Source organism: Hemiscyllium ocellatum, chromosome 7 (assembly GCF_020745735.1).
Source record: "Hemiscyllium ocellatum isolate sHemOce1 chromosome 7, sHemOce1.pat.X.cur, whole genome shotgun sequence".
In the NCBI taxonomy this organism is placed as follows: Eukaryota; Metazoa; Chordata; class Chondrichthyes; order Orectolobiformes; family Hemiscylliidae; genus Hemiscyllium; species Hemiscyllium ocellatum.
Window position 1 is genome coordinate 84158854 of NC_083407.1, and position 10863 is coordinate 84169716.

The window sequence follows — 10863 nt, forward strand, 5'->3', positions numbered from 1 at the left end:
TGGAATACAGGGAGAACTAGCCATTTGGATACAGAACTAGCTCAAAGGTAGAAGACAGAGGGTGGTGGTGGAGGGTTGTTTTTCTGACTGGAGGCCTGTGACCAGTGGAGTGCCACAAGGATTGGTGCTGGGCCCTCTACTTTTTGTCATTTACATAAATGATTTGGATGCGAGCATAAGAGGTACAGTTAGTAAGTTTGCAGATGACACCAAAATTTGATGTTTAGTGGACAGTGAAGAGGGTTACCTCAGATTACATCAGGATCTGGACCAGATGGGCCAATGGGCTGAAAAGTGGCAGATGGAGTTTAGTTCAGATAAATGAGAGGTGCTGCATTTTGGGAAAGCAAATCTTAGCAGGACTTCTACACTTAATGGTAAGGTCCTAGGGAGTGTTGCTGAACAAAGAGACCTTGGAGTGCAGGTTCATAGCTCCTTGAAAGTGGAGTTGCAGGTAGATAGGATAGTGAAGAAGGCGTTTGGTATGCTTTCCTTTACTAGTCAAAGTATTGAGTACAGGAGTTGGGAAGTCATGTTCCAGCTGTACAGGACATTGGTTAGGCCACTGTTGGAATATTGTGTGCAATTCTCGTCTCCTCTCCTGAGAGAGGTTTACAAAATTATGAGGGGCATGGATAGGATAAATAGGCAAAGTCTTTTCCCTGGGGTCGGGGAGTCCAGAACTAGAGGGCATAGTTTTAGGGTGAGAGGGGAAAGATATAAAAGAGTCCTAAAGGGCAACATTTTCACGCAGAGGGTGGTGCGTGTATGAAATGAGATGCCAGAGGATGTGGTGAAGGCTGGTACAATTGCAACATTTAAGAGGCATTTGGATGGGTATATGAACATAGAACATAGAACATAGAAGGATACAGTGCAGTACAGGCCCTTCGGCCCTCGATGTTGCGCCGACCGAATCCTACCTAACCTATACTAGCCCAATAACTTCCAAATGCCTATCCAATGCCCGCTTAAATGACCATAAAGAAGGAGAGTTCACCACTGATACGGGCAGGGCATTCCATGAACTCACAACCCGCTGTGTGAAGAATCTACCCCTAACATCTGTCCTATACCTACCACCCCTTAATTTAAAGCTATGTCCCCTAGTAACACCTGACTCCATTAGCGGTAAAAGGTTCTTAGTATCTACCCTATCTAAACCCCTAATCATCTTATACACTTCTATCAGATCTCCCCTAAACCTTCTCTTCTCCAATGAGAACAGCCCCAAGTGCCTCAGCCTTTCCTCATAAGATTTTCCTACCATTCCAGGCAACATCCTGGTAAACCTCCTCTGCACTCGTTCTAAAGCTTCCACATCCTTCCTATAGTATGGCGACCAAAACTGCACACAATACTCCAGATGAGGCCTCACCAGAGTCTTATACAACTGCAACATGACCTCAGGACTCCGGAACTCAATTCCTCTGCCAATAAAGCCCAGTACACCATATGCCTTCCTCACAGCACTATTTACCTGGGTGGCAACTTTCAGAGATCTGTGTAGATGGACACCAAGATCCCTCTGCTCATCCACACTACCAAGTAGCCTACCATTAGCCCAGTAATCCATCATCTTGTTATTCCTACCAAAGTGAACGACTTCGCACTTAGCTACATTGAATTCCATTTGCCACATTTCCGCCCAGCTCTGCAACTTATCTATATCCCGCTGTAACCTACCACTTCCTTCCTCACTATCCACAACTCCACCGACTTTTGTGTCATCCGCAAACTTGCTTACCCAGCTTTCAAGTCCTTCCTCTAGATCATTTATAAATATAACAAAAAGCAATGGTCCCAAAACAGATCCTTGTGGTACACCGCTAGTAACTGCGCTCCAAGATGAACATAATCCATCAACTACTACCCTCTGTCTCCTTCCAGCCAGCCAATTCCTAATCCAAACCTCTAATGTATCCTCAATGCCATACCTCCGAAGTTTTAGCATTAGCCTACCATGGGGAACCTTATCGAACGCCTTACTAAAATCCATATACACAACATCTACTGCTTTACCCTCATCCACTTCCTTAGTCACCTTCTCAAAGAACTCAATAAGGTTTGTGAGGCACGACCTGCCCTTCACAAAACCATGCTGGCTATCCCTGATCACGTTATTCCTACCCAGATGTTCATAAATCTTATCCCTTACCATTCTCTCTAAGACTTTGCCCACCACTGAAGTCAGACTCACTGGCCTATAGTTACTAGGGCTATCCCTACTCCCTTTCTTGAACAATGGGACCACATTCGCTATCCTCCAGTCCTCTGGTACTATTCCCGTAGACAATGACGACATAAAAATCCAGGCCAATGGCTCTGCTATCTCCTCCCTAGCTTCCCATAGGATCCTGGGGTAAATGCCATCAGGCCCAGGAGACTTATCTATATTCATCCATTCCAATATTCCCAAAACCTCCTCCCTGCATATTTCCAGGGCATCCATTCTAATTATTTGTGATTCCATATTCACATCAGCAACAGTGTCCTGTTCCTGAGTGAATACTGATGAAAAGTACTGATTTAATGTCTCTCCAATCTCCTCCGCCTCCACACACAACTTCCCACTACTATCCTTGACTGGACCGATACCTGCCCTAGTCATCCTTTTATTCTTGACATACCTATAGAAAGCCTTTGGGTTTTCCCTAATCCTACCAGCTAAAGACTTTTCATGTCCCCTTCTCGCTTCTCTTAGCTCCCTCTTTAGCTCCTTCCTGGCTACCTTATAACTCTCAATCGCCCCAACTGAACCTTCACGCCTCATCTTTACATATGCCGCCTTCTTCCCTTTCACAAGGGACTCCAATTCCTTACTAAACCACGGCTGCCTCACAAGGCCCTTTACACCATGCCTGACTGGTACATACCTATCGAGGACACGCAGTAGCTGCTCCTTGAACAATCCCCACATCTCATTAGTGTTCTTCTCTTGAAGCCTGTTTTTCCAATCCACACATCCTAAGTCATGCCTCACTGCATCATAATTTCCCTGCCTCCAGCTATAGCTCTTGCCCTGCGGCACACGATTATCCCTCTCCATCACTAAAGTAAAAGTCACCGAGTTGTGGTCACTGTCCCCGAAGTGCTCACCTACCTCCAAGTCTAACACCTGGCCTGGTTCATTACCTAGAACCAAATCCAATATAGCCTCCCCTCTTGTTGGCCTGTTGACATATTGTGTCAGGAAACCCTCCTGCACACATTGTACAAACACCGACCCATCTAATGAACTCGAGCTATAGCTCTCCCAGTCAATATCTGGGAAGTTAAAGTCCCCCATAACAACCACCCTGCTACCTTCACTCTTTTCCTGAATCATCCTCGCAATATTATCCTCTACTTCTCTAGGACTATTAGGAGGCCTGTAGAAAACTCCTAACAGGGTAACCTCACCTTTCCTATTTCTAACCTCAGCCCAAACTACCTCAGATGGCAAGTCCTCTTCCATCGTCCATTCCACTGCTGTGATACTGTCTTTGACAAGTAATGCCACGCCTCCCCCTTTTTTACCCCCATGTCTGATCCTACTAAAACATTTGAACCCTGGAACGTGCAACAGCCATTCTTGTCCCTGTTCTACCCACGTCTCTGTAATGGCCACAACATCGAAGTCCCAGGTACCAACCCACGCTGCAAGTTCACCTACCTTATTCCTTATACTTCTGGCATTGAAGTATACACACTTCAATCCACCTTTCTGGTTACAGGCACCCTCCTTAGAGATCGCTGCATTATTCCTAACCTCCCTACACTCAAGGTCCTGTACCCTAAAGCTACAGTCCTGGTTCCCATGCCCCCGCGGAGTTAGTTTAAACCCTCCCAAAGAGCACGAGCAAACCTCCCCCCAAGGATACTGGTGCCCCTCAGGTTCAGGTGTAGCCCATCCTTTTTATAGAGGTCCCACCTTCCCCAGAAAGGACCCCAGTTGTCCAGAAACCGGAATCCCTCCCTCCTGCACCATCCCTGTAGCCACGCATTTAACTGCTCTCTCTCCCTATTCCTCGACTCTCTATCACGTGGCACGGGTAACAAACCAGAGACTACAGCTCTGTTTGTTCTAACTCGGAGCTTCCAACCTAGCTCCCTGAAAGCCTGTCTGACATCCTCACCCTTCTTCCTACCTATATCGTTGGTGCCAACGTGGACCACGATCTGGGGCTGCTCCCCCTCCCCCTTAAGGACCCGGAAAACACGATCAGCGACATCACGTACCCTTGCACCTGGGAGGCAACATACCAAACGTGAGTCCCTGTCGCCCCCACAAAACCGTCTGTCTGTACCCCTCACTATCGAGTCCCCAAGAACAATTGCTCTACCTTTCTCCACCCTACCCTTCTGAGCAACGGGGCCAGGCTCCGTGCCAGAGGCCTGAACCTCGTTGCTTGCCCCTGGTAAGTCATCCCCCCCACAAGTATGAATAGGAATTGTTTGGAGGGATATGGGTCGGGTGCTGGCAGGTGGGACTAGATTGGGTTGGGATATCTGGTCGGCATGGACTCTTGGACTGAAGGGTCTGTTTCCATGCTGCACATCTCTATGACTCTAAGACTATATGTATTAAAAGCTGCTGCTGATGCTTTTTCCACTACAAATTTGCTTATAAAATTTTACAATACAGAGGGTGGCCCACTGTGTATGTACTGGCTCCCGAATGAACTACATACGAGTCCCATTCTCCACACTATCTCCATAGTCTTCTAAATTCATCACTTTCAAATATATATCTGTTTTGAAACCTCCTATGGAATCCATCTCCACCATCCTCCCAGGCAGTTCATTTCAAATTCTAAAAACTCTGAGTAAAGAAATTTCTTCTCATCTCACTCCTAACTGACATACTACTGACATATCAGCTAGTGGAAAATGGAATACCCTTATTTCCCTGTCAAAGCATTAAAGAAAAATACCAGAGACCCTTATAAGACATTCATTTTTCACAGAAAATGATTAAATCACCCGAGATAAAGGCATAGCTTACAAACTATACATTAACACAAATAAAATACCAAAAATAAAATCTGGTCATACCAAATTAAGAATGCTTTTCATTGTGCGTACTGAAGCTTGCAGGCTTAGGACCTAGGGTAAAATACAAGTTAAATATTTGATGTCTGAATTATAATTAAAATTTTGCTATCTATAAATAGTCAATACAATAATAATGTAAAATTGCTTCATGTAAAATACAAGTAAAAATCTTAAACGTACAGTTTTAAATGTATGTCAATGATTGTGACTAATCATATAACAAAATACAAATAAAATTGTCATTTATATGTGCATTATATTTAAACATCTCAAAGGTTTTACTCAAAGTGCTATTTTTGGAATGCAATAACTATCAAGTTCACATACATCACAGAAATCTTGTAGCAACAACCTGAGAACAATAACGAGACGTGACCAAATACTGAGTGGCACTGGCTGAAAGAAAATGTTGACGAAAGTAACAGGAGATGTGCAGGGATTTCTTTAAATTGTGCCCTTTATAGGTTGAATTTTTCTCTTCTACTTGAGTATTCTATTCCTGGGAGGGTTCTCACAATCATCTAAAGCAGTGTAGCAGCATTACTGCACACAGAAATTGAAGCACTCAAAAAAAGGCAAAAGAACTAAGGAAGAGCAAATTTTCCTCCAGAAGCTCTGGCTTTTTAAAGGCAAAATTAACAAAAACTATTAAATGAGAAGTTGCAAAACTTGATCATTTATTAAACCTCCAGAATCCTAGGGCTGAATTTCACTGAGATTTGGCTGTCAATTTTAGGGAGTTTCATGCGGAGTTCCTCTCCGTGAGTTCTCTCTCACATTTTAACACTGATTACATCATTATGCATCACACCTCTTTTGCACCACTCTCGTAGAATAGGCCACTCTGGGATTCATACATTCATTCATTAATTCATAAATCTCAATTTTCTACCCATCTGTTAGCCGTGAATAGTCCTTCAAAGTCTAACTGTGGGAGGGCAACAAGAAAGGTTCTAAGGACATATAAGGGGCAGAGGCATCATTGCATTGCATATAGAAACTCAAATCCATTAGTGTATTACCATCTTATGCATCACCTGTCTGACTGACTGCCAGGGTAACTCTAATGACAAGAATCAAATTACACAGGCTGCCAATCTTTAATATCAGACTATATTAAAAACCCTAATGCTGCCCTTTTCCTAACATAAGATAGGATAACATCTTATCCTTGTTCAGGACTGACCCTGGTCCACCCTCAAATGAATGGAAATGGCAACCTTGACCAACGACTGACCAGCCTTGAAGGATTGATGAGCAGCTCCCTACCTAACATACATTTATATAAATGATTTGGATGTGAACATGGGAGGTATGGTAAGTTTACAGTTGCCACCAAAATTGGGGGTTATAGTGTCCAAAACTGGAGAGCATAAGTTTAAGGTGAGAGGGGAAAGACTGAAAGGGACCTAAGAGGCAACTTTCTCACACAGAGGGTTGTGTGTGTTAGTAGAATGAACTGCCAGAGGAAATGGGGGAGGCTGGAACAATTACAACATTTAAAAGGCATTTGGATGAGTATATGAATAGGAAGGGGTTCGAGGGATATGGGCCAAGTGCTGGCAAATCGGACTAGATTTATTTAGGTTATCTAGTCAGCATGGACGAGTTGGACCGAAGGGCTTGGTTCCGTGCTGTACATCTCTAAGAAGTGAGACATGCTAATTCTGTTTGTACTGGACCTACAGGATTGAGGCCAACTCTCCAGACCAGCTGACTGATCTGGTCCAAGCACCTTGATTGAAGTTAGGTACTGCATTTGATTGACTATGGCAGGATCCCTTGACTCATGACAGTCCCCTTGAACTCGAACGAGAATTATTCCCGTTAGACTGTGAGACTTGGCCATTTGACTGAAACGGTTTGGCAGCAATATTTTAATGAAAGATATCTGTGCACTCCAAACTCCAGCATCAAATTGGATAACTATTGCCAATGAGTTGGAGATGTGCCATAATGATGTGGGGAAGCTGTTGCAATGCTAACCTTTGTGGATGGGGATGCAGGTGGTCAGTGCCTAAGCAACATGCCTTGATATGTTGCAGGCTGTTGGTGATGGAAGGCTGGACGAGCAAACAGTCAGCTGGACCTGCTCTGACTTTCACGTTGGGAACTAACATTGTCTGGTTTATTTCCACCATGTGGGAGAATTGCAAACTGCATTTAAATTTGGTGAGAATAAGTAATAATGACATATGAACGCATACAATTGTTCTCTCACCACTTACTAACATGATTCACGGACCTTTTTCTTGACTTCAAGAATCACACTTTTCTGATCTTGCCGTATTTTCCCAACTCTAGTGCCATTTCGCATTTCGTTTGGGACTAGGAAAATTCAGCACTTTGAAACAGCAGAAAGCACACAGAACACAGAACATGGAAGAATACAGCACAATACAGACCGTTCGGCCCTCAATGTTGTGCCGGCCTTCTATTCTACTTAGAGATCAAACTAACCTACATACCTTTCATTGTACTAATTTCCATGTGCCCATCCAAGAGTCTCTTAAATGTCCCAAATGTATCTGACTCTACTATCACCGCTGGCAGTGCATTCCAAGCATCCTCCACTCTCTGAGTAAAGAATCTACCCTAAACCTTCCTCCAAACACCTTAAAATTATGCTCCCTTGTGATTGACATTTCCGCCATGGAAAAAAGTCTCTGGCTATCCACTCTATCTATGCTCCTCAACATCTTGTACACCTCTATCAAGTCACCTCTCATCCTTCTTCGCCCCAATGGGAATAGCCCGAGCTCCTTCAACCTTTTTTCCCACAACATGACCTCCAGTCCAGGCAGTATCATGGTAAATCTCTGCACCCTCTCTAAACCTTTCACATCCTATAATGAGGTGACCAGAACTGAACACAATATTCCAAGTGTGGTTTAATCAGGATTCTACAGAGCTGCAGCATGACCTTACAGCTCTTAAACTCAATCCCCCTGCTAATGAATGTCAACACACCATATGCCTTCTTAAGAACCCTACCAACCTGGGTGGCAACTTTGAGGGGCCTATGGACATGGACCCCAAGATCCCTCTGTTCCTCCACACTGCCAAGAATCCTTCCTTTAACCCTGTACTCTGTATTCAATTTCAATCTTCCAAAGTGAATCACTTCACACTTTTTCCAGGCTGAACTCCATCTGCCACTTATCATCCCAGTTCTGCAGACTGTCAATGTCTCACTGCAACCTACAACAGCCCTCCACATTATCCACTACTCCACCAACTTTCATGTCATCGGTAACTTACTCACCCACCCTTCCACTTCCTCATCCATGTCATTTATAAAGTTCACAGAGAGCAGAGGTCCCAGAACCAATCATTGCGAAACTCCACTGGTCACTGAGCTCCAGACTGAATACTTTCCGTTTACCACCACCCTCTGTCTTCTATGGGCCAGCCAATTCTGTATCCAGACAGACAGGATTCCCTGTATCCCATGCCTCCTTATTTTCTGAATGAGCCTACCATGTGGAGCCTTATTAAACGCCTTGCTAAAATCCATGTTCACCACATCCACTGGTCTAAGATTCATCAATGTGTTTTGTCACATCCTCAAAGAATTCAGTAAGGTTTGTGAGGCATGACCTGCCTCTCCCAAATCCAAATCTATCTCTAATCAAACTATGGTCTTCCAAGTAATCATAAATTCTGTCTCTCAGAATCCTCTCCAATACTTTGCATACTACAGACATAAGACTAATCAGTCTGTAATTCCCAGGATTATCCCTATTCCCTTTCTTGAACAAGTAAATAACATTTGTCATCCTCCAATCATCTGGCACTACTTCAGCGGACAGTGAAGATGCAAAGATCATCGCCAAAGGCCCAGTAATCCTGTAGTAACCTAGGCTATATCCCGTTGGGCCCAGGGGATTTATCTATCCTTTTCAGCACATCCTCCTTCCTAACATCATATTAACATATTATGTTCTAGCATATTAGTCTGTTTCATGCTGTCATCAGAAACATCAAGGTCCTTCTCAATAGTAAATTCAGAAGCAACATATTCATTAAGGACCTCCCCTGCACATGACTGTGCAGCGATGCAAAGGTTGAATCACATCATCAAGTTTACTGATGACACACCTGTAGTGGGTCTCATTAGCAGGAACGACTAGTCAGCATACGCAGAGGAGGTGCAGCAGCTAACGGGCTGGTGCAAAGCCAACAACCTGTCTCTGAACGTGGACAGAACAAAAAAGATGGTTGTTGACTTCAGGAGGGCATGGAACGACCACTCTCCACTGGACATTGACTGCTCCCCTGTGGAGATCGTGAAGAGCACCAAATTTCTTGGCGTCCACCTGGCGGAAAATCTCACCTGGTCCCTCAACACCAGCTCCACAGCCAAGAAAGCCCAGCAGCATCTCTACTTGTTGCGTAGACTGAGGAAAGCCACCTCCCTTCTCCCCCCACACCCCCCACCATCACCACCACCATCCTCACCACATTCTACAAAGGGTTATTGAGAGTATCCTGAGCTGCAGTACCACTGCCTAGTTCAGGAATTACACTGTCTCAGATCGTAAGACCCTACAACGGATAGTGAGGACAGCTGAGAAGATCATCGGGGTCTCTTCCCCCTTCATTACGGACATTTACTCCACACGGTGCATCCAAAAGGCTTAGAACATTGTGGAAGACTCCACCCACTCCTCACTCAAACTCTTCTCCCTCCTGCCATCTGACAAAAATATCAGAGCATTCAGTCTCTCACGGCCAGACTGTGCAACAGTTCTTTCCCACAAGCCATCAGGCTTCTTAACACTATGATCGGACTCTTTTCCATTGAAATTCTTTGCACGACTTCGAATTGCTGCTAGAACAATGCCTATTAGTTATCATTCTTTTAACTATCTTGTAACCCTCTAAAGCCCTGTCTGATCCCTGCATCCTCAACCTTAAGTAAACTTCCTTCTTCCTCTTGACTAGACGTTCCTCATCCCTTGTCACCCGAGACTCTTTCAACTTACCAGACCTTCCTTGCCTCAGTGGGACAAACCTATCCAGCGCTATCATCAGATGCTTCCTAAACAACCTCCACATTTCTGTTGTGCATTTCCCAGAGAACATCTAGGCACCCCAGTTCCTGCCTAATAGCAATGTAATTCCCCCTCCCCCACTTAAATACTTTCCTATAACGTCTGTTCCTATCCCTTTCCATGAGTATAGTAAAGGTCATGGAATTGTGATCACTTTTACCAAAATGCTCTCCCACTGAGAGATCTGACACCTGGCATGGTAGAAGTAGCCATGTGACTTGAAAAGGAAGTGGAAGATATAAACAGGTGGCGACCTGACTGAGAAAAAGTATCACCTGGCAGAACTAGATTTCAAAGTGCAGGACTGTTAAAAAGGAACATTCAAATAATATGAAATGATCAGGCTACCAATTAATGATAACAAATTTTTAAAAAAAGATAACCACAGTAAAAATCAGTAGTAAAGGAGGAGCACCGAGGAAAAGCATAAATTGAGCATTGCTGAAAAAGAACAAATATTGAGAAACTTTTCATCATGCATTCATCAGGACATTTTGCAACATTACTACTTAAAAGGGAAAAAAATAGGCTGTAAATGATCTCTTAGGCAAGGTGATAGAAGGCTACCATTCCTAAGTATAATATCTAATGTGAAATATTGTCCCGAAGTGAAGGATGGCTCAGATTTCACTTAAAATAAACTTTATAACAATATATACATGAATAGAGCTCAAAGACAGAAATTCTAGAAATTCTGCTCAGGCAAATGCTGACTCGAAGTAGGAGAGAGTACAATTAATGATGTCAGGATGATGGACCTTGACAGAGA

General features: G+C 43.9%; 1 protein-coding gene across 1 annotated transcript in view; it reads right to left on the reverse strand.

Annotated features, from left to right (window-relative positions):
• Window positions 1-10863, reverse strand: part of pgap1 (post-GPI attachment to proteins inositol deacylase 1) — a 145028-nt gene that overhangs the window by 11947 nt on the left and 122218 nt on the right. Inside the window, exon 24 of the mRNA XM_060828014.1 lies at window positions 5038-5088. Within this exon, the coding sequence (XP_060683997.1) occupies window positions 5038-5088 (51 nt within the window). The remainder of the gene's footprint in view (window positions 1-5037; window positions 5089-10863) is intronic.